Raw genomic sequence first — 24,107 nt, 5'->3', positions numbered from 1 at the left:
TGTCTGCCATCGCAGCGTCCATCTTGCATTTGGATTAACTTATGTGGGGCCAAAATAAAGCTGTAAGGACTCATGTTTTCCAGGAATGAAGACGTTAAAATACTACCTAGGATGAATAAATTTTAGGGGAAATAAATATGCTGCAAAGTTTTTATTCATTTGAAGATTGGCGTATTTGCAGCTGTTCCCCTACCAATAAATGGTTAACAAATGAAACTTGACAATCTGAGGGGATTCTGCTTATTATTTTTAACAAAATTATTGTCTGAACTTCCTCTGACATTTCTGTTGATTAAAGTTTGCAATTAGATATAAATTATTTATATCCAGACAGTCTGAGAGAGCAGGTCAGGCACAAAATGGCAGCACAGGAATTAAAATACAAAAAGACAAAAACCCAATCTCCTTTAATTGGTTAAACAACACTTTCAGTATCAATAAAATAAGTGTTATTTTAAGTGGATTTTTGAAGGAACTAGATTTACAAATGGATTAAAATCAATAGCTTTGGTAGGAGTCCTTTCACTGTCATCAAGGACGTTTGGGATTAACATTTTTAAGACCTCTCTACATCCAGACCTCTACACATGCACGCATGTACAGGAGGTGTAGCTCCACCGGATGCAGCTGCATTCACACCAGATTAGTGGTAAAATAAAGTCAGGTTATGGATGTCAAAATATTGTCTGCATCATCTCCTTACAACAAATAATTCAAGCATATACTGTAGTTAAGCATAAACTCAGAAACTGGCCTAGAAATCAGTGGGATTTAACCATATACCTGGATGTGAAAGTTGGCCTGTGCTTAAATCCTCCCCACTCCTACTGCAATAACTGGCTTTTTTCTATTAATCTTCCCTTGGTGAAACTTTAGGGTCCCAATTCACCACTATATACCTTGAGTTTTATATCAGTAACTCTGTGAAAATACAACCCGCAACGTGCAATGGCATCTCTGACACCTCACTCAGCTGAGTTATTTTCAGTTTCTGTAGTTCACATCCAACTTTGCTCTCATACAAATCCTTTTGAGCTCTAAGCTATCAGCACCCACGGACGTTCTGTGTATTTGTCATTCACGTACTCAAACTTCTGCTATGTCAAAGGAGCTGAATCCAAAGACGTACAGTTAAAACTATTTTGTTCATGAGTTGGCTTTGATGCAAAGTGTGCTGCAGTTGCAATGACCGTGTCCATCGGTTGTGGCGGGCCCTGGAGCCCCCAGAGCTGGAAGAAGAAAAACCTCTTGGTTGCTGCCCCCGTCCTGCTTCTCACCGAGCTGCACGTCCCCTTCCCACCTTCCTCCAGTCACACGTCCCCTAGGGGCTGCAATTCACAGCCGGAGAACTTTCCGAAATCCAAAGGCCATAGCCCTAAGAGGTGGCGTTTGCTCATACGGTGCCCCTTCGTGCTCCTGTCTGCAGGAAGAGGCATCGCTGGGTGCCCCTGAAAGGCCACTCTGGAGCCCTGGGGCTCCAATCAACCCGTCCATTAAGCTGCCTCTAACAAAAGAGGACCCCAGTGTTCATGACATAAAAGACCAGCAGGAGCTCTGTTTTTAATTAGTCCACATCCATGCTTGTTTTGGCCCATCCCCGTATTTAAAAAATTAATGATTAAGAAGGTTCATTGTTTTTAACCATTTGTTTTATTTATCCTATGGAAGATAATGAACGTGAAACAGTTATTTCTGCTCTTCTAAACCTGTTCTAATTCCAAGCCTTAAAAAAATATTGCATGTTACTATGGGAAATTCAGATATAGATAAAGCCCTCTCATTTAAATTTGATCCTGGACATTTTTACTCTAATCCTAGAATATTCCCTTCATCTTTCAGCATTCTTTTTTTCTGCAAGTGTCTTTTTATATTCCTTTAAACATTACAGAGCTTGACAATACGAACTCTTGCTATTGAATTGGAATTTTATTATGAAATGCACAAAAGGGATTAAAAAAGAAATCTGTCAGAATATAAATAATTTTCAAAACATGATTTTTGCTCTTCCTGCATTAATAATAACATACTGGGCACTTAAAATGAGAACATTAAGTATTCTTCCCATTTGTATTCCTTGTTCTGTTTACTTTTTGAATTTTGCTTGGTTGTGACAATGACAAGATACTCGAAAGTTTCTGTTTATATTACGATCAGGTTCCAATAAAATCACTATGCAGCTGTATGCTGCTTTGTTTGTGTTATAAGCACTGCAGGGGAACATTTCCATTTTATTTTTACTTAGACTTTATTTCTACTGAGTGTCTGTTTTGATTTAAAAAAACAAATCTTTAAAAAAAACCTTGATTCGAGGAGGGCTCTTGAAAGGTGGAAGAAGGGACACAGAGGGCTGTCGGAGAAAGGAAGAAGGCCCAGGTTTTGAGAGGTTTTGTTATGGACACTTCTGGGAAACCGAACAAAGCAATGAAGACACACGCTTGTGGTGCACGTGCGGGGGGCTTCATCCGGGGCTGGGAAGTCCCCCTGCCGTCTGGCTTGGCCTGGACCCTGACCCACACCTCCTTCTTGCTCCCTCTCCCCCTTCTGCAATTAAAGTTCCTCAAAACCGATCATTTGCCTGAAAAGTCTCTTTTCTAGACGAAGTGCCCACCACCACTGGTCAGTGCCTTTTGAGCAGGTCGCTGAGCGCCGAGCCCGAGCCACCCTGGCAGGTGAGCTGGAGCTGCCGCGCTCACCTCCTTCCTGCCCCACGCAGGGGCATCCTATTCCTCCCCCTGCCGAGGGACAAGCATTCCCTCTGCAGGCCCTTCCTTCTCTGCTGTCCGGTCTCCTTTCAGGTGTTTCCACCTAGACGCCATTTGGGGATCAGATCCTTGCCTCACTAAAGTTAGGGGAGAAACTCCATCGGTAGTACCTGCCCCTTCCTGCCTAAGAGCCCAAAGATGTGTTTGTTCATTTATTTTTTTCACAAGCAGTGAGGAAAAAAATACATTTTTCTCCTTCTCCTGTGAATGCTAAGGACACCCAGGGCCCCGAGCAGGTACTCCAGTGCATCCAGTCACTTCTCCATGTGCCTAGTTTAGGCACTCCTGTGAAAACTGCAGTCACCTTCCTCCAATTTCTTTGCATCATCTGCAAGCTCGTAATTGGCAAAGAACCAATCCTCTGACCCAGCGCCTCTGGAGTACACTTGTAAGTAGAGCTTTTTCAGAAACAGTAATAGATTGACACAATTTCATTAGAAACATCATGTGTCACTGGGGTATTAACATTAGCTTTGGATTCTAGATCTGATATTTCAAGTGCACTTAAATAACCTCTCAGAGTTTTTGAGGCTAAATTAAGTTATTAAGAGTGGCTCCTTTTACCATGGAATTTGTATAAACAGTGTTATGTAAAAAAATCCCTTTTGACTGAAATACCTTTACTTTCCCTTTTTAATTTTTTTAAAAACTAACCTGACATGAAACATCTGCTCATGGCAACAAAACAAACCATTATGCTAAGAATTCACAGATTTACAAAACGTGAAGTTTAAAATGAAGGACAGAACACTTGATGAAAAATTCTGCTCCATAGCCACGCGCCTGTGAGGTATCTTCTTGGCTTTAGAATTTGTAAGGGCACTTAAGCCTTACGCCGAACTCTAAACGGTGACCTGGGCAGAGAGACCTTATGTTCTTTATTTCTACCCTGCAGGACAAAGGTCGCGTAGATCTGATAGGAGGCTGGATCTGGCCCCAACTCCAGCCTGCTTAGCCTGTGGTCAGACGAAATCTCTTTTCTATCTTCACTTTCTTTCCTTTGTCCTTTTTCCTTTTTTTTAAACCTTGCTCAATACCATACCACTACCTGCCCCGTCCTGTTCCGCTCTGCCCTTCTCTGCACTGTGATGAACAAGAAAAATCTGCAGAACGATGGTACCTGTAGCCAAATCTGTGTGGCACTCAGGGGCACTGCACAGGTGCATGAGCACGGCCACAGCCTGGGAAGGGACGGATGCACATGTATGCTCAGAACAGGAACTAAAAGCCTGACGCTGCAGTTTTGTATTTCCCCAGCTACAACAAGGAACCTTCGATTTCTAGAACTTGGAAATAAGGATCAAACTCATCCAGGAGCCCAGGCCTGAAGTTTGGCATCAGCTTAAGAGAATCAGACCATTAGGTTCAATGTTCCTTTAATTTTCTCAGGTTATTTCTCTAGGGTGAAGAGGACAAACATACCCAAGAATGATAACATATCTACTCCCAAATACAAAGCAAGAGGAAATCTGTTAGAATAAGGAAGTACCACGTTGTGCATTGTGAGTTATCGGAGCAGAACATGCTTCAGCCTAATCCAAAACACAATGAAGAAAAGGCAAATCCAACAACTTCAATAACATTTGAATTAGACTCTTCAAATCTGACACAAGCATGTGCTCACCGTTAAGCATTACTGCGTGGGAGCCATAAACCACGATGCAGAAGACCCTGAGTAGGCCCAGTAGAATAGTGGGAACTTCACACAAAGCAGGGAAATTGTTGGCATAGTAAGAAAAGAGAGGTCTAGCAAATGGGTTTAGCATAGCATTGTAACAGTAATGGTCTTCCTGAGGCACAGAAAGAGGCAATAAAGGCATTCATTCACAGGAGCAGGATTTTGGTACGCAGTATTTAGGGGATATTTGTCATGATTCACTCCGAGTTATTGCTGTAGAATTGCAAGTTATTTTCCAGCCATCTTTAAATTCCACTGAAAGGAAAGAACTTCCTCAGATGTGTTTATCTAATTGCCAGCAATTTCCATTGCAAGGCAGAAGAAATAAATAAACATAGGGTAGAGGCAGTTAACACAATCCAGAGCATCTCATAAACAAACATTAACATCATGGCAGTTTTTGCAAATTCTTTTTTCTTGGGAATGGGCTGCTTTGGGCAGCACAGCAGAATCACAGGCTGTTTTGAGTGACTCGTGCTATTGAATACACCAAACGGCTACAAATAATGCTCCTACCAAAGCAGGAAAGAGGTTGTAAATTCTGATTGCAACTTACATGGCTGTTGAGCAAACTGCTTTTGTGTGATGTAATCCCTTCATTTTTTTGTAGGTTTTCAATCGCCATTTCAAGCTAAAGAAAATATGCACGGGAAAAAAAAAAGGAAAAAAAGAAAAAGAAAGGAAATCAGATAGTTAGCAACAGCCAAGATTGTATCTTTATTAATATTTGAATGATTAATGCTTTATATCAACAAGCTTGTGAAAAAGAGGCAAGTAGATGAGGCACAGTCCTTATGGGATGAAGCTGAAAAGGCATTATTGTACAGCATGCAAACTAACAACACAGCAACGATCCCTGTTAGGGTGAAAGGGTGAGACTAGGGGACTTTTGATCTTCCACTATGTGTGTTGCCCATTATAAACAAGAAGCAGTTTTCCTTCTCCTCTCCCCTTCATGCCTAGACCAAAACACCACCATACAGACACGTTGCAGCAGGTCAAAGCAGACTTGCTGCAGAGGAGGTGCATTTTACCCAGATCTTTTACGGAAAACTGGGATGAATTAACTTTGGTTCTTATTATTTCTTAAAAATTTGGCAAAGAACTGAAGGCAACTAAATAAAACAGAGGCACCAGGAGAGTTTACACCAGGAGTGTGTAAGCTGGAATGGATACGAGATCTTTGCTACCAAGCAGAACTGTTATTGGGCTCATTTCCACTGATCTCAGAGCTTCTGCAGCTAGCATAACAGAGAGGCATTCTGGCCTCTAAAGAGCCCTCTTGCTTTCCTCCAACCTCACTCAGCTTCTAGCCTAGCTCTTGCTGCTGCCCTGTGTTCAGACCCTCTCCTAGACCCTTCTTGGCTTGTCATGTCTATTCCTGGGCCTCCCTCGGCAGTCTCTGGCAAACTACTGCATAGAAGGCTGCTGGTCCAGAGCTCCAGTGCTCGTGAGCATGAGGGTTTTGTGAATGAGGAAATAAAAAAAAAAACCCTCAGTTTGAGGGACTGGCAGTTTCCTGCAAGTTCCTGCTGCTTCCAGTATGTGTTCTCAAAACCCCATTACCTGTGACCTGTTAGTGTAGGCAGGACAAGGTGGCATGCTGTAAAACTTGCAATCAGTAGCTATCTCTAGCAAATTTACTGTCATCATTTAACATGCATTGTTGTGCACGTATCTATAGGTGCATGCACAAAGCATCACATCTGCACGATCATCTGTCAGCGTATGCCCTCTTTCACACACAAGCTAGCTCCCTATACTCCAGTTTGCACTGACTTATAGCATGGCAAAGACAAATGCAGAGAAAAAAACAGCCATTTACAAAACCAAGCTCTATCAGAGAGGTGAGAGAACAGAAAAAATCAGATCTAACTTCTGAAGCAACATTGAACAACCCAACACCGTTTTTGCAATATCCATGTCTGAAGGTGACACTCTGCCCAAGCACCTCCAGCATAAAAAACTGAGACAAAACTTTTTTATGCTGAGGGTGACGGAGCACTGAAACGGGCTGCCCAGGGGGCTGTGGGGTCTCCTTCTCTGGAGACATTCAAAACCCGCCTGGATGTGTTCCTGTGTGACATGATCCAGGTGTTCCTGCTCCGGCAGAGGGGGTTGGACTAGATGATCTTTCAAGGTCCCTTCCAATCCCTAATATTCTGTGGTTCTGTGAAATCCCTTGGTTCTGCCCCAAAGTGGCATCATTGCGGCACCTATCAGGAATGTATCAGTGAATCCAAAAAAGGGTCAGTCCAGGACTATGTTTCAGTGGGTTTTGAGAAAACTGTTCAGCATACCATGATGTACCATGAGGAACCAAAACTCATCAGCACAGCCTGATTGCTGATGCAGCTTTCAGGAAATGAGTCAAGGTGTCAGAGGGAGACACCAGTTCCTTCCTCTGCTGAAGGGGCAGAGACAGCTGAGCAGCACAGTGCCCATTGAGCAATGCCTCTTACGCAAGCACAGAAACACTACTCGTCCTTTTGGCATTTTGCTATTGCTCAATACAAATGGACACCTTACACGTGCAGAAACAAGTATTAGAGGGGAAAGACTGGAAACTCATAAGCTGTCCTGCATGAAGGTGAGCTTTTTGACAAAGGAACATTTCAATATCTGCTTGACTAGAATGGGTGCTAAATTTCTTGACTGTGAAGTTCCTGAGGTATGTATCAGCCAAAATCACCGACAACATTTCACTGATGAAATGTTGTCCAGCAACACTCATTAAAGGACAGCTGCTCTGTTCTCTTTCCCCCATCCTAGGACACAGGGACAGACTGAAGTTGTGAGTCTGCCTAGAGTGATCCAGAAGGTGTAAGACAAGCTGACTTAAAGCTTGTTCATTCATTTTCCAGCCACAGCTGGACACATTGGCAACAACTCTCATCTACTGCTCACTATCTGCTGGACAAACAAACAAACAAACTGTCCAAGAAAGGGACTGGAGTGCACTGGGCTAGAGATCAAGTTACTGAGAGTCAAAAGGACCAGAAGGAAGACAGTTCTAAGTACCTACTTATGGGAGTTCTCAAGGATTTCCTCTCTTGGCCTAGCTTAGTTTAAATGAAGATTAATAGTGGTCTGTTAGCACAGACCCTGAATGGAGCTGCATGATGTTCTGTTCCAGCCTATTTGATGGAGCAGAACATCGTTATTCCAGCAGATATGGATGATGCTGTTGTGTTGTGTGTAATTTATTTTTTTTTTAAGATTTTATTTTAGTGTATATACAGTCTTTACCAAACATCCCCCAGCCTCTTGAGGAAGCTCCAGCTCTTACCCCATTGCTAATTCTGAGGTGCCGCCTTGCTCCCACTCTCCTCCGAAGAAACATTCCTTGCTCTCCCCTTTGAGGTCTCAGTGTTGGCTCTGTCACAAGTGCTCACCACCCTCCAAGCCCTCTTGCTTCCCCATTCCTTGTAGCATTTCCATCACTGCTCTCACATTGCTGGTCACTTTGATATCCAACCCCAACATTACATGCCTGAGGCCACATGCAAATAGTTCTTCCTTGTCTACATCTGCATGAGCTGTAGTCTTCTTTCTCTCCACTGCTAAAGTTCATAATCCTGCCCCAAATACATTTTGCCATGACTGTAGCCTCTCTGGCCTCTTCAATACCAAGTTTCCCTATTTGCTGTTTAAGCAAGGCACTGCAAATAAAAATAATGTTCCTACCCATTGACTTGATATAGTCCTTGCTTTCCCCTACCTGTCCACCCATTATTATGTGAAATTCAAAGTAGCTGTCATGGTTCTGAATGTTCCTGAGAGCTCTGCTCTGTCTCCCGTCAACTCTGGTCTGTGCTGAAAGAACTGAAAGCCACAGATAGACACATCCCTGTACTGTCTTCCAGACAAGCATCCATGCACTACTTAACCCTCTTAAGCCCCTCCACAAGAGTCACTGACATTTGTACAGTTCATTCCTACATGCAACAGAGTGAATTTATTTCAGATGCATTTTCATAAAAGTCAGTTCCTAAATTCTTTTTTTCCTGAATGGCTTATTGTATGTGATAGACAGCTACAAAATAAATCTGTTCATGGGACATTTCTACTGACATATATTCTACTTGGGCTTTTTACATTGTGCCTGTCACCATGGAAATAATAATAAAAAAAGTTATGTTGTGCAGCTTTGCAAGATGCAGTCCCACGCAGGTGACAAGATCAGCAGCTACTTCCTTCAAAATAACAAGCATGAGCAAAATCAGAGGAAGGTCCAATGCTAGTTATTAACTGTGAGTAATTAAAACACACGCAATTCTCACACAAGAAATGAGCTCCTGCTAATCCAAATGAATCTGACTTTTATTCCTATAGCTCCCACCACACATTTCCTCTTTCACCCACAGCTAAGGGCTTTTCCCATAGATAGCTACTTCTTCCTAAGGCAGAACACATTCACTGCAGGATCAAAGACAACCTTTCCAGACACAAAGATTCAAAAACTTTAAAGTTTGTACTTTAAAACTCTGTGGGACAACAAAGTGAGCCTTGTTGGCCAGATTTTCAAGAGTAGTCAGTAGCAAACAGCCCCTATTTTTCTCCCTAAGTAGCGCTGTTCCTGTTTTAAAATCCAGCCACATACACTCAGTCACACCTACATTTGTATACAAGCATATACACACACAGGTCAGTCTGGAAAGGAAAGTGAACACTGTCCCAGAAGAACACAAGTTCCAACCTATTCTTGGCAGCAGTTGCTACTCAGACTTTGTAGATTCTCAGACAGAAGCCCTGATTGCTTCTAGCTGCAGAAAGGCTATTTTAGGTTAATAGTTTTACCCTTCTGAGTCCCATACAGTTGTGCTTCTAAACCCAGCACCTCGGCTGACAGTTGGAAGGACATGATTAAAAAAAATCAGAGCTTTAAAACATTTCTGTTTGATCAGTATTGTCCATAAAATACATTTTCTATAATATATGGCAAAGACAGAATACACAATGGTGTAGGAGAATTAAAAAGGCTTTTCAGTCACTGTGCATTTAGAATGATCAGCTTGACACATCTGTAGTAATTATTCACTGGGTTAATAATGGACTTTTCAGGTCTCTTCATAATGAAGAATCTGTTTATATATTTCTTTGCTTTGTATAAGCCAAGCCTCATGTTCAGATGTTACACGTACTAGAAAATGTAAATATAGACAATTCTTTTGAATTGGAAAGCCAAAACATTCTGCTTGGAAAGAAAAACAAAATCACCAAGAATGTTATCTCCATGCTGCATAATTGCAGCATGTGAATGATCTGCTCAGAAAGTTTGACAAGCCTCTGCCCACTGGTAAGAGACATCCCAAATTCCTCCTGAAAAATATCTGTAGTACACCAGTGTCTATTCTCTTGCTTGCACTTGCATAACGTTATACAGACATATACACAGTGCTAATGATAGGAGATTTTATTTTCTGAAGGCTTTTCAGTTCCCTTGGAACAATTCCGGGCCCCGAGCTGTGACATCTGCAGAGCTACATACCGTTGCTGGAGAGGAGCGTGAAGTATGTGACAGAGAATGTCTAGTGTTTTCCATCCCCCCATGAATGAGATAGGCTCCCGAGCTGGAGAGGATCGGACTTCCCCCAATGTCCATGGTGATGCCCACCATGTTGTGAGAGGGAATGGCTGTAGGAGAGGATGCCGCTGTAGTCACCTGAGCTCCACCTCCCTGAGGTTCGAAATAGGAAGCTGCACTGCTGGGGGCGTAAATCTGAGCTTCGGTGTTGTAGGAGTAGGCAGCTCGTCTATCAAAGGAACAACAGCGTTAGGACATGGAGCACAAGCTGATGGCGAGGAGCTTACAGATCTAATGTCATGGACAGAGGCTTCTGCAATCTGGACCACGTTTTAAAAAAGGCCTCGACTCCACTGTCAGTGGAATTTGCACCACTGAAATTGAACTCTGCCATAAAAGTCAATTCTGACAACATTAATCGGTCCTGTGACAGCCCTGAAGCAAAGACCCACAGCCACAGCCTGTCCCAGCAGTGTGAGTGCACGCAGAGCCCTGGAGTCATTTTGCAGCCATCTCACTCGACCTAAATGCAGAGGCTGAGAGCATCCCAGCGGGCAGCAGAGGCAGCAGGACCTAACCAGGAACACAAAAGGGGGCCCAGCAGAGAGGGGCAAGATGATGCCTTACCAAGCCCCTTTCTTCCTATAGAAATTCTGCTTTGGTTCCTAAGGCTGCACCACACGGTGGGATAAGGAGAGGAAAGCACAGGATCGTTTCATATTAGGGAGAGAAAAATTCCCTGAAACACCTCTTCCATGAGGACATCACCTCCACCAAGGCTAGAGTCTGGCACCCACACACCCAATTCAGCACATAAAACAGTTCCTTTTCTTCCTCCTTTTAATGGCAGCCAGGGCCAGCAGCAGTGTTGGAGGGGAAGAAGCCTGGAAGGACCAAACTGCTCAGACCCAGCAGGGAGGGGAAATGGGCTCAGAACAGAGAACAAAAGACTCTTACATGGTTCCGTTGGTATAGACAGCTTCTCCTCCTTCCACATACTGGACCTGGGATGGATATACATGCTGCACGGATTGCACCTGAAACAAGCATCATAAGCCTGAGTTACAGGTATGTTATTGCCTTGGAACAGGGGGAGAAATTACATATTACATCCTTAACTTTGAAGCTTACCTTGACACTTAGGCTTTCTCTAAAAATAAAAAATAAAAAAACAACAACAAACAAATTTTAAAAAAAACAACACATATGTCCCAACGGACATATTTATTTTAAAAGGTCAAATTAAAATAAATAAATAAGAAGTTGCTCCATGAGCAGTGGAAACAATGGAGCTGGGTTTCCTCTGCACACATGTCTCAGGGCTGGTTCTCTGTTGACTAACCAGGGTGAGATCATGCTGCAGCCTTTCCTTCAGAGAGGAGGTTGGCAGTGTCCATCTGCATCCCAGCCCCTTCTTGTTGGTCTGGGAGGTATGTGGTTGCCCTTTGTCAAGTTTTTCTGAAACTGAGTAACCAAATAAAAAATCGCTAGAGGAAAAAGTCAAGAGAATCAGACTCACTGTCCACATGAGGCAGCACCACATATGCCTGGTTTCTTAGGAAACAAGGGCTGCAAAAGGCAAAGTTCAGATAAATAAAAACACTTGCATGGCTCTCTGCAACCCAACCTTTCTACAAAGCCACAAGTAGTCAATATATTTGCTTGTGTAATTAAAAAATAATCCCAAACACTTTGCCTCTAAAAAATTTTTACTGAGGATTATTGCTTTTTAAGTGGCAATTAAAAGCATCCATCAAATCTTCAAACATATGCAAGACACCTGCTACAGTAAAGGTTCTTTCCAAACCTTAAATATTTTGAGAGTTTCTTTTATTATCAGTCTGAGAAGGAGAGAGAGAGATGGAGAAAGCTGCTCTCACAGTGATCTCCAGGTCTCTGGATGCACACAGCTGTTTAATTAACAGTATGGATTTTTCTAAGGAGATATTTGACACAGTTTCAAATTCGGTGTGGGACATAGCAGACAGGGAGAGCCAGTCCTGCTGACCCAGAGTGGCTGTGTGGTGTCTCACCGCGGAGACATTACCTGTTGTGGAACCTGCTGAACTCTGGGAACAGAGATTTGCTGCATCTGCGCTCCTTTGGGAGCGGAGCCTGCTGCTTGGACCAAAACCCTCTGAAAGAAGAAGATACATTAACACACGCTTACTTCCAGTTTGCAGTTAGTCTGTAACATGGATATTCCCTTTCAAACTTTCATGGAAAGCTTGCAGCTACTCCAAAGGCAGCAGAACCCCTTCCTTAGCGCCCCTATGGCCCCCTATCCCTCCAGCGTAACCTGCATCAACACCAGCATGAACTCAGATACCTGAACTGGGGAAAAGCAGAGAGCTGGATCCACACTTTCTGAATTTCTCCATGGAAAACAATAGAGCAACAGCAAACAGCTGATTGACAGGAGGCACTCAACAGGAGGAATTCAACAGGAGTTCAACAGGAGGTTCAGCTGCAGCCAAACAAGAACCACTCCTCACATGTTCACATTTTCCTCCTATGGCTGCAAAGATGCTTCTTTTGTTCCTGCTATACCAAAGCACAATCTGTCTCCCGTGATATGAAATCACTCTGCAAGGTGCCACAGCAATTACGGTTTCCACCAGCACCAAAGCTCAGGGGGTTCTGCATCTCCCTTTAGTGCCACCAAGGGCACAGACGTGCTTTGTGCTACCCTTGCCTTACACCTGACTTTCTGTTTGAGGCTGCACGCGAGTCCTGAAGAGTGCAAAGCACCTTGCAGATCCAGTAAAACAAATGTGGAGCCACAGTGGATGGAAATAAATGATTCAGTGAGGCCCATGGGAACAGAGCCTAGGATACTGGCATGAAAGTAAGAAAGGAAACATTCAAGCCAAATATCTGTATGGCACTTTAAACTGATGAGGACCTTCTCCAAGGAAACAGTCATCCTCTGTGGCTTGAAGCTTTAAAAATATCCAGCAGACTGGGCCAACAGAACAAACAGCTGCAAAACAATCCCACGAGTCCTAGAAGAGACCTTGACAATTACTGGCTACCATATATATATTGATGATTTTTAGCCCTCTGACAACCTCCCAGCATGTCCTTTGTAACGAGACAGAAGTTTTGTTCTAGGAGAATTACAAGATTATGACAACTGACCAGATTTTTAGGCAGCTCCTAAATCACAGTCCCCAGGCTCACTTTCAGAAAGTCTGTACACTTTTGAGATCCTGCAGCTGAGCCAGTGCTAAGGACGCGTGCAGTTATGCCAGCCATCACTTTGCCTATTTTCTTTCCAAAAGAGGCTGTAATCAGTGCATGGCGGAGCATTAAAAGCCCTTTTTCAAGTCAGGTCTTGACAATGCCAACTGCATCAAAGTCTCAGTGAGAATTATTCTTTTCTTCTACTTTTCATCCTTTCTCTGTCATTGCTTTTACCAAACGACACATCTCTCTCCTTTGGCACAGCTGCCCAGCTCAGCTACTTTTGTAATTCATCACCACCTGCCTGGTTACTCCTACTAGCTTCTAACCAGAAAAAAAAAAAATCATCCCCAACCTGTAAGATGAGGCCATCCTGTTCATACAGCCTCCTCTCACACTGAAAGGTGGACCAGTGATCAACAACACCAAAGGCTTCAGCCTCGCACCAGTCACGCTGCCTGTAGTTCATTCCTAGTATTTTCTTTGTCCTGCTGGTGAGAATGGAAGGTTCTCTAGATGTTCCTCCTCTTCGGCTCTCTTCCAAGATCCTCTGGGTCTTCCTTAATCCACAGAGTTCCACGTGGGATGCTGTGTCATGACAACAGCACCAGGAAAGGCTGGACAGAACTTCGGGAACTTCATAATCCAAAGCTGAAGGGTCTTCTTAACTTCTTGAACGTTGTCACAGTCAAATTCACACTAAGACTGATGATCCCTAAGATACTTTACGCTACTGATCATCATCACAATACAAGCAGGAAACAACACCCAGGGAAATCAACGCTGGGAAGGCTGATTTAAAGACGACAGCAGGCTGGCCAAACACATGCTGAGTGGCACGATGTGGATGTCCATGTCCCAGCAGACCAAAGGCTCCTACCAATTCACAAGTTTAAGTTGTTGCCTTCCATCGGGATCCAATGGCAGCTACTTCTGCTCACTTGGGAGTTGAAGAAGGGTGTAGCTGGGCTACACCCACCCATCCTTTTATCCTTCCAGCTTCCTTAACTGCCACAGAAAGTTCTTTTGATAGTTCCCCAAATGCCATAAAAAGGAACCAGTTATGCTTAACACTTCCCGTTTTGCATTAGGTAGTTTTCATTCATCAGTTGAAGCTATCATTTCTCTCCTATCAAGAGACCTTCCAAGAGCATTGTATTCATGCAAATGAATCATGAATTTTCCCCCTCTCTCGAATTTAAAATGTCAGGATCCACCTACCAAAGGAAGAGGCTAGCATGTGGCTCCTCCACCCACTCCTGCCCCAGCACTCCCAGCCCCCCTCTTCTGATGAACTTGATGCCTTTTTGTTAGAGATGCCTTTAAGGACAGTTCTATTTTCTGCTGCTTTTACTGACAAAACAAATAACGACAGCAGGATATTACACTGAAACAACCACCAAGCTGGCACAAAGTGATTTCCTTAGGTAGCTAATTTGAAAATCCAAATCTCATGTTTTAAAGCTTGTGTGTTTGTAGGGCTAACCCAGGCAAATACCTATGGCCTCGATCAACACAATCTCCAGGCTCTTTCTCACCGCTGCCTCAACAAGCTGATTATCAATCCCCTCCTCCCAGATAAAGCCCTGGATTCATATACTTCTACCAGTAAAAGAGGGCTCTTCTCCATGGAAACAGCGCTACCAGCTGTGCATACGTTACCTGCTGCGAGGCTGGCACCGGCTGCACTACTGGAGCTTGGGCTGATGCAGAAGCGTGAAGCGCCACGGAAGCTGCTGGGTCTGATCCACCCTCTGAACTCTGCATGCTCACTGCTGGAGAGAGCAGAAGGGACATCAGCCAGGGAAAGCACAGCTCCGCTCGCCCAACACCGCCGGGAGCCCAAGGAACCTGTGTCTAAAAGGAGCAAAATCCCAGTGGAAGATCCAGGGGAAACGCTAGGAAGGAAGGTAGCTACCTTCCTACACAGAGGGCTCTTTTTAGTCTTGGATCTAATTTTAATGCATTATTATATTAAGAAAAAAGAAAGTTGCACAATTGTTCCGCAGAAAGGGGAGGGAAGGAACAGAAAATGCTCTTCTAAATATAACAAAAAAGTAGCATTGGAAAATTATTGTGTCATAGTGAGGGATAACTACAGATCTGTAAGAGTAAGAACATGTTTTAAAAAACGTTTCTTCTCCCCCTCTGCTTTATCATGTCTAACTAGTGCAAAATTTTTATTGAAACTAAGTACATGCCTGGGGCTTAGCTAATGCTTTCAGTTTGAAAGTGGGGTGGCGGATTCAGGGGTATAATCGCAACCAGTGATCAAACATGAATAGAGAAAGAACAGCGGCTGAGTGCCGTTTGAAAGCCCCAAACCACCCCCACAAAGAAACACCCCCGCCCTCCCCAGCTCCCATCAAGGTGCCAACCCTCCCATTACCCCGTCCCAGCGCCCACCCAGCATCGCTCGGCTCGGCTGCCCCGTCCTGGGGACAGGGGAGAACCCTGCGGGCACGGAGAGGGGCTGAGCCCCCGTGGAGCCACGTCCCGAGGGCAGCCAAGGTTTGGGTTTTTGATATGATATGGAGAGGTGGAAAAGTCTTTTTGCACTATTTCTTAGGAAAGTTGCTGTCTAAAACTATTTCCAGAGTGTTTCTGCTGTCACTTCCGAACCATAAGATTCTGAAATACCCAGATTTTGAGCGGTGTCATTTCTCCTTTCTCAGCCCTGCTGCTGCATGCAACGCAGCCTCACAGCAACGGTGTGAAATCCTTTCAGTTTTATTTCCCCCCTCCTTCCAGTATTTAAACTTCTCCCTCAACTTTGTGCAATTTAAGAGACAAAAGAGAAAATGACAAACTGTGGGATGCTGTGGACAGTGCTCACTTGATAGCTCTATGTGGTGCAATTGAACAGAGAGGGGAGGTGAAGGTACAAAAACATTACACATTTACTCTCCTTCAGCCATTGAAAGAAAAAAATCAGATTCTTCACAAAAGAGTTTTTAAGATTTTTTCCAATTAGTGCTGACCCCATATTCCCATGCTGCACATTAGACATTAAAGCAATTACTCCCCTAACTTCACCCCAAGCCCACAGCTTGCAAGCAATTTTCTCTTCCACATCTTTCTACATCTAGGAGAAAGGGCAGATAAGGAGCAGGAGCGCTCCAGGTACAGCCACCAGATTAACTCCACAGCCCAAAAACAAGGGGAGGAAACGCAGCCCCTGCTCGCAGCCCCGCCAAGCCCCAGGCCCCGTGCACGGGCTGTCCTTCGGGGACTTGCTTGGCTGCTTCGTGGAACCAGAACATCAGCGCCTGCTTCTTCACATCGCCACCCGGGGAAGGGGTTTGAAATAATAGCCTCATGTGCAAAGACCCCAGTTGCAATAGCACCATGGGATCACAAAAATAATAGTTCTCCCCATAAATTAAAGAAATAGCCTCCTGCCTGTTGCAGCCTACCAAAATTATTTGCCACTGGCCAGCACTGCACCATTGGAGGCAAGTTTATAAAGCCACAGCAGACCAGAGGGTAACGGTTAGCGTAATGCTTATTCTCATAAATTCACAAGGGTGTTTTATCTCTGTGTTTTATCATTCATACCCAGGGCTCCACTCGCCAGTGGTCTAAGTTTTTGTGAATGGAAACTATAGCATGGCGAGTGTAAGAATATAGCATGGTGAGGATATAAAAGAAAACTGGGTAAGTTGCCAGGTTTATTTTAATGACCTATTTGAGAGTGGTTCTGACAGGGTCAGATCTGGGCAGTTCAGGTCTGCAGAAAGGTCTCTTAAAGTGTAGCTGTAAGCATCCCTTCCAAGTGTCCTTTCCTGATACCGAGAAATGACCACCCGCCCATCTCTGCTGATAAACTTTGTCTTCTGGTTTCCCTCCATGAACAAAAGAGAGCAGAGAGAGGCAGAAAGGGGGGAAGATGAATGGTCAGCTGCCAAAATAAATCACCAACGTTATTGTCGGATTCATTACAAAAGACAGGCTCTGTTACTGATGACAACAAAGCTAGACACAAAGAACCCAATGAAACCTGCAGCTGGTACTTCCAGACAAGGTAGACAGACACCAAAGTACCGGACCCCCTGAAGCACACGTACAAGACATTATTATTTTGTTTATTAGTAGAACATCCTGGATAGAGAATAATTCATTTCCCACTAAAGCCATCTTGTGCATCCTGAGAGCTGGAGGGACAGAAACGTGTATGCCATCTGCTAGTACTAATTTGTGCTTCTGAAACACTGATAACATAAACAGGATTCCTGCACTGAGAAACCACGGCAAGGGGCTACAAAACGGTGCCTGTGTCCCGGGTGTGCAGTACTGAGTGAGCCGGCACACCGGCCAGTATTGCTGAGCATGACTCAAGCTCAGCATCAGCTCTGGAGGAGGAAGCCTGGGACCTTCCACCTTGTCTGTCACCTCCCACAGGTGAGAAAGTTTTACGGCGTTCTGGATCACTTGCTCCTAAGAGACTCAGTGGCTCAGAAGCAAGCCCCATCCCTTCCCCAAAGCAGCAGCCCCAGGGGCTCAGCCCAGCACCGCATGCGTCCTGCTCCCGGCTGGAGGGCGCCGTACCTCTCCCAGCTGCAGGGCTCAACAGGGATAGTAAAGGTGTCTCGTGGCTTCTGACAGCCGTTGACGGCGTGACAGCTTGGCAGCCCCCTCGGTACCAGTGAGTTTGCACAAATGGAGGAACAAATCGGTACTAAACAAAGCCACCGGCGGGTCACAGAGAGGAGGAGCATCTCCAGCCGACTTTCTCAGCATCAGGGCTCCTCACAGGGAGCAAGAAGACAACTCAGTAATTTTTACCAGGGGAGTCAGCAGAAGGGATCTGACCTGGCATAAGAAATACAACTGGAGGGATCGGGGCCCTATTCAGATGCTTGCATTTCAGGTACAGACAAGTTCAAAACTCCAGTTGCTCAACCTGCTTATGATGTCACGGGCGGCACCAAGCGCGCTGCTGCGGAAGGCATTGCAGACATCTGAATTCCAGCTTGCATCATCACTGCATGAATCAGGCCGATAGCAAGGCTGCTGCGCTCTGGAAACCTTCTGTTTACACACAGCTATCTTGGTATCCAAGCAAACAGCAGCGACAGGAAAGGAAATACAGAAAAAGCTAATAACTTCTGGGTGCTATTTCTGGGTCTGCCACCAACTTGCTCTGTGACCTTGAACAGGATGCTTCCCCTTTCCTATGCTTCAATTTTCCCACTCCTAAAAAAGTGATCCTACTCCCCTACGTAAGGTATTTGTCAAGCACTGGTCTCAGAGAGCTGTCAAAGTCTGAATGCATTTGAGAAAGACAAGTAGTAATGCTGCAAGCCTTGAGGGCTGATAAAGCTCCAATTGTTACTGTTTCATTCATAAATCTCACCACCTTCATGTAAATAACCTTGCCTTTTTTAATCTATCCTGCCTAAACCAGCTCCAAAACGCTGGAAAAACAGAGATAAGGGGAGCATTTCAAAATGTGTTCCACACTCTAGGTTGCACTGAGAAGCAGGGAGCATCCGAAGGCTGTCACATGCCTTCCTCTTGCTGGTCAGCAGGAGCCTGGAGGGGAAGCCGCGCTCCTGAAAAAAAGCTGCAGGATAGGGGCCGAGCAGCAGCGCCCACAGCAGCGCCCACAGGGCACTCACAGCCCATGAGCTCCACGAGCCAGGGCTTGGCAAAACGCAGCGATTCAGAGGAACTGCAAGTATTTTTCCACGGAACGCTTTAATATAAACTAACAGCTCCTGAATGCTCAAACAAAAAAGTTTCAGCGCTAAACGCTGGGACCTCAGATGCCTAATAACTGCTGCTGATTAGAGCCAGAGCAGGGAGTTTGCCCCAAAGAAAGCATGTGGTTTATTTTTCTGTTGTGCTCTGGTCCTCATTCAGCCGGACCCACGAGCACACGGCTGTCGTAGCCCTCCCAGGCACTTGGAGACAAAAAAAGAGATGATGCAAGTCCCTGCCAGCCTGGGCCAGCCTATGTGCTTGGTGTCTCAGTTCTAGAAGCAAATGTCACCACTCAAAGTGTATCGACCCCCTTTATTTTATTTATTTCATTTCATTTCATTTCTTTTCATTTCATTTCATTTTTCGTAAGAGCAGCCTTACATAAGGCAGGAAGTTCCCGGGGGTGGGACTGGCACACTGCTTTGATTCTCACGGGTGAAAACTGTTTGTGAGAAGATTCATGTATGGTATTTAGGTCTTGTATTTACATATTCCGATTTTTTTTAAGTGAAAATGTAAAACACATGAGCTACCCTACACCAACAAACAGTGAATGCCTTTTTTGAATCCAGAATAATTGTTCAATCATACTAGTGTTGCTTTCAAAACATTAAAATTGCTTCTGTTTCACCGAATTACTTGCTCATTTGAAGGTAAAAAAACATATCATGAACTATTTTTTGGTAGGGAAAATTTGAATTTGCTTTTCAAAGCATATTTTGTCATCCTTTGAGCTCATTTAAACTTTTTTAATTCCTTTATTCCGTCTTTTTTTTGACAGAACTTTTGAAACAGAAAGCAATACTGGGAATTACTAAGGAAAAGGAAAATATCTTGGATGAGTTTGTTGTTGTTTTTAATAAAAATAGTTGATAATTCTACCTCTGGGACAAGGTTTCTCAGCCATTTATTTTTAAGCTTTACAGTAAACCTTGGTGGATATTACCTCTGCTGGGCAATTCCACTGACCCTCTATTTGCCATTTGGAAATGGGCTCAACAGCTACTTCTCAAAGGGGATTTCTGGAATTTAAATGTGGGGCATAAAAATCCGCTAGGAAAATAACTGCGCTGAAGTCCAGGAATCAATGGTAAACCAAACATTTGAAGATTGAAGAATGTATCCATGCCTTTCATTTCAAATTAAGATAGAAAGGTGGGAAATGTTTATTTTTCCAGGCAAACCTGCTATAATTATGCCTTCCTTTTTTATTTCTGATGGTGTCTATTCTTTAAACAGGAAGCAAATGCCAATACAATTAGCTCTCCAGCTAAAATGAGGCATCCTGAACTTTTAATCATTACCTGCACCCGTTGTCAGACACATCCTATAGCATAAAGATAAAAACTGAGGCTAGAATGCATACGGTTGTGGGGAAAGAGAGGAGCTTGGTCCCATCGAGCTGCATGGCTACAAAGATGGCACAGATGGATGTACCAGAACTGCAGGAAAAAAAAGAGCTGGCTGTGATTGCTACCGGCATTTTATAGTAAACTTCACCCTAAATTAATGCGGTAGGTAACCTTTGTGTCTCTTTAACATTACCACGAGTTAATGAGATCCGGTACACCCAACAGCCAGGAGGCTCAACTGTGCACAGTTTGTGCTCCGAGGTTCCTTTTTCTTCAGGGGACTTCAGGCTGACCAGGGGGTAAAATAATCAGGGAATCGCATAGTCACATTTCCATATACAAGGTCATGATACAGCTCTGAGTTTTGTAAAGAAATCTCATGATACCTGGTATTTTACCAAGAACCCCAGTCTTTGGAAACAAGTGGTAATAGGAAGGTTGTAGTTTAATCTGAAAAAATGAACTATTTCTCATCCATAACACTGACTTGCTGGATCTAAATTCAAATCCGTTTTTGCTTTTTTTTTTTTCTGTTTGGTTGGTTTTGTACATTTTTTGCATATTTGAAAGGAAGGTTTACAATTTAAAATAGTTATTTGGTTTCTGGAACTTTTTTCAAGCTGGCTTGGAGCTTAAATAAATAGGAAAAACAGAATGGCAATAATGGAATTCAGAAGAAATAAAAGTGCTATTTAACCACCATGTGCTATACAAGCTCTAAATGGTATTTTGTCCCTTGTGTATTGATAAACTTGACTATAGAAAAAGGAACTAGGGTTTCTACATTTAATATATTGACTACTCAGAACCCTCAATACTCTCAAAAGTGATCGAAAATAATAAAAGGAATGAGAGAAACAGCAGATTTTTACTTTCTTTTCTAGCAGATGCACACAATCCATTGACTTTATCCACCACTCTCTATGCCACATCTATTTTATTCAAGAAGGTTTTCTTTAGTATTTTCCGTTTCATTCAACATTTTTGGCATAGTCTCTATTTAATAATTTGCCCTGAAAAGGCATTATTTGTGTTTTAACTGCAGCACAGAAAGGAAGTGTCTGTATTTGGAAAAAAGTTTTTTTATATTATGTGAATAAAAATGCGTTCGCATGAATTGTACCACTATAGAGCAAATATTTGTATTAAAACCAGCTTACTTCCTGCCTCCACATGCATCTTTAATTCCTGCTGTGCCTGTCTCCAAAGCATGATATCTCCAAGAAATAACAGGTGTTTCCCTGAAATTCCTATCGGTAAAATAGGTTTTTTTTTTTTTCCCATTGCCCATAAAACCCAGAAGGCAGAGGGGCCCATGAGCAGGAACAGAAGGCTGCTGCCATGCAGCTCTGAGCTGAGACAAAGGACAAACGTGCTCCTACGTCTGCGCCCCGTATCCCACCTTGGGAAAACAGGATTCCAGCGCACCCGTCAGTGAAACCAGAAGAAACTCATGACCTTCAGGTGGTTGAACCAGAGAACTTGCTCTAGCAGCACCTGTGTTCAGGATTACAGTTACAGTGTCCTTCAGACAATACAGTGGAGGCTTGGAGAGCAAAGCTTCTGCCACGTATCAGGGATGTTGTACGTATCAGGTACGTATGGCTGCTTAGCACCTGAACCTCATCCTTATCCAAAACGTTATATATCTGGCAACCATGATACACCAGACAGACAGGAGCTGGCACCTGAGCAAGCTCATCTAAAGGGTGTCCCGAACCACATGTCATAACCTTTAGCCTTTTAATAAGCAGTGGTATGTGGAGGGGATAGAAGGGGGAAAGCAAATATGACAAGGAACTTGATAATAAGCTGATTCTGGAGAGGCTGCTTATTAAATTGCTTCAAAATGATATAAACAGAGAAGGCACCAGAGCCTTCCACTGATTAGGTTAAATTAATTTAAAACAGAAGCAAACGCTGCTTGTCTAAGAGCTTTAGTTACCTGGAAACACAGATAAACCCAAAACATGGGTTTCGAGGGCAGCAGGCAGTATAGCTGTTTTTTTCAGAAACATGGTCCTCATGGAAAAACACAAATTTGGAAACAGCTTTTATTAGCAGTAGTTAATAATATACTGAAATACAAATATACACTCAGTCTTTAACTGGATTTCATGGAATCAAGTCATGTAATATATATATGCACACATACATACGTAACCGGTGTGTGACAGCAGCTCAGTAATCTTTGCTGTTTCTTTAAAAGTAACTTTCATGGAGGCAGGAGAGAGCTAGGAATGTATCTGTGCTGGCTGTCTAATCGGAGTTTCCTTAAGAGCCATCTGAGGCCGAACAGCAGAAGCTGCGATGGTTTAACGTTGCTGGCGGCAGCGTGACGACAAATCCCGTGCGTGCAGATCGCAGACCTGAACATGGGCACAGTAACTTCGTGAACCTCCCTCCCATACACAAACCAGCCCCGTTTTCTTTTCAGCTTAACAATTCGAACACTCTCCAAGTGCCAAAAGCAGGACCGGATTCCTTCAGACCTGAACACATCCCTTCTGGAGTGTGGCAACACAAGGACCAGCACCCTGCCCGTTTACTGCTGTGCTGCTTTGCACCCTTGGCCTCCTGATAGCCTTACCTGCAAGAGCCCCAGTGGTTTGGTCTCAAGAAAAAGTTCAACAGCTTCCAGATTTTTAGACTGGCACAGCCGGGTCAACAAGTGCTTGAAAATCCTTGTTTGCATCCTATTAGCTAGCTAATTGACTTCAGAAAAGTTTTGCTACAGCCATGGCAAATAACGCTGCCCAAGAAACAACTTCTGGACACGTGCTGAGCAGTCAGGATGCCTTCACATCTGGAAGGAGGAAAAAAGAGTCACACAGTACACTCTGTTCCACATGCAGGCCTTTCGGGCACCACACGCATTGGCACTACGTGGTGAAAGCAAGCCCTGGTTCTGGGCTCAAATTAATCATCTTCCCATATTTTTAATGCACACACTGTAGGGTTTCCCAGCACTGTGATTCAACAGGGGAAATGCGGTGCGTTAGGCAAAACCCTGGCACAAAAGCACTTGAGAGCTTCCTTACCAGGACGAACCCTCGAGGTGCAGTCGTGCACTGAACCAGAGCACCTGGCAGCTTGGCCCCAGCAGGCTGCAGCCCCCAGCACTGCCCCAGGTACCCGAACACACCTCAGCCTTCCCCGGTGGGATAATGGGCTGTGCCGTGATGCTGGACGCTCGACGGTGCTTTGGCAAGGCCCACTTGTACAGCCTGTCCCATGGCAGGAGACTGGAATATGGAATGTCCCTTATTTTACATTAACTCCAAGGGCACAGCAGAATCTAAACCCGTATGTTCATCGGGCCTCATTTTTTACTTGTTTAGACTAGCCAGTCCTTTCAATGGTCTCAAGGCTAGCTGCCCTTTTGACAATTCCCGTGTGAAGCAGGCAAGTTGCTGCAGTATTTCATTGAGATGTGGGACGGCAGCAGCAGCTGTTTCCACCGTGCCCATCTGGTAAACGGCAAACGCAGAAGTAACCACTGCCAGCGCAGCTCCACATGCTGTTATTTATTTATATAGCACCATTTCCAAGCGTTGTGGTGCTTAACAAAGTTAAGCAGAACAAGCCACAAACATAAACTGTGGCCATTCAGAAACGAGACAACTTTAAATCAGATTTTAAAGCAGCAGCTGAACTCAGGGGAGAGACTTCATCATGCGGTGCATGAAAATATGGTGCGAGGCGGGGAAAGGAGCAGTCAGGAGCATTACAACTGCTGCAGGTTTGTACCTGGTGGTTTGAGAAGCCGGAAAGGAGTCAGGGCAAGGAAAGGAACATGAAGTGGTTGAGTACTTTGCTCAAATGTCTGCACAAGCCTTGTCTGCACCGTCCTTCCATCTATGCCTGAGATGCTCCTCCAGGCTGTGTCACCTGCT

General features: G+C 44.1%; 1 protein-coding gene across 8 annotated transcripts in view; it reads right to left on the bottom strand.

The window, feature by feature from the left end:
• The window catches only part of RFX2 (regulatory factor X2), a 59,864-nt gene that overhangs the window by 15,885 nt on the left and 19,872 nt on the right, over positions 1 to 24,107 (bottom strand). For 2 of the 8 annotated variants that reach the window (XM_083810677.1, XM_083810674.1), the window contains exons 2-6: positions 14,816 to 14,925; positions 12,015 to 12,104; positions 10,925 to 11,004; positions 9,932 to 10,196; positions 4,997 to 5,071 (exon numbers count right to left, since the gene is read on the bottom strand). In XM_083810677.1, the coding sequence (XP_083666803.1) occupies positions 4,997 to 5,071; positions 9,932 to 10,196; positions 10,925 to 11,004; positions 12,015 to 12,104; positions 14,816 to 14,920 (615 nt within the window). In that variant the 5' untranslated portion in view covers positions 14,921 to 14,925. Of the gene's footprint in view, positions 1 to 4,996; positions 5,072 to 9,931; positions 10,197 to 10,924; positions 11,005 to 12,014; positions 12,105 to 13,508; positions 14,762 to 14,815; positions 14,929 to 24,107 lie in introns of those variants that run through there. The other 6 variants (XM_083810676.1, XM_083810680.1, XM_083810675.1 and 3 more) reach the window with 6 other exon arrangements.

The sequence above is a fragment of the Anser anser genome (genome assembly GCF_964211835.1).
Source record: "Anser anser genome assembly, chromosome: 25".
In the NCBI taxonomy this organism is placed as follows: domain Eukaryota; kingdom Metazoa; phylum Chordata; class Aves; order Anseriformes; family Anatidae; genus Anser; species Anser anser.
Note: the sequence above shows the minus strand (reverse complement) of the source record. Positions and strands in the feature narration are given on the sequence as shown.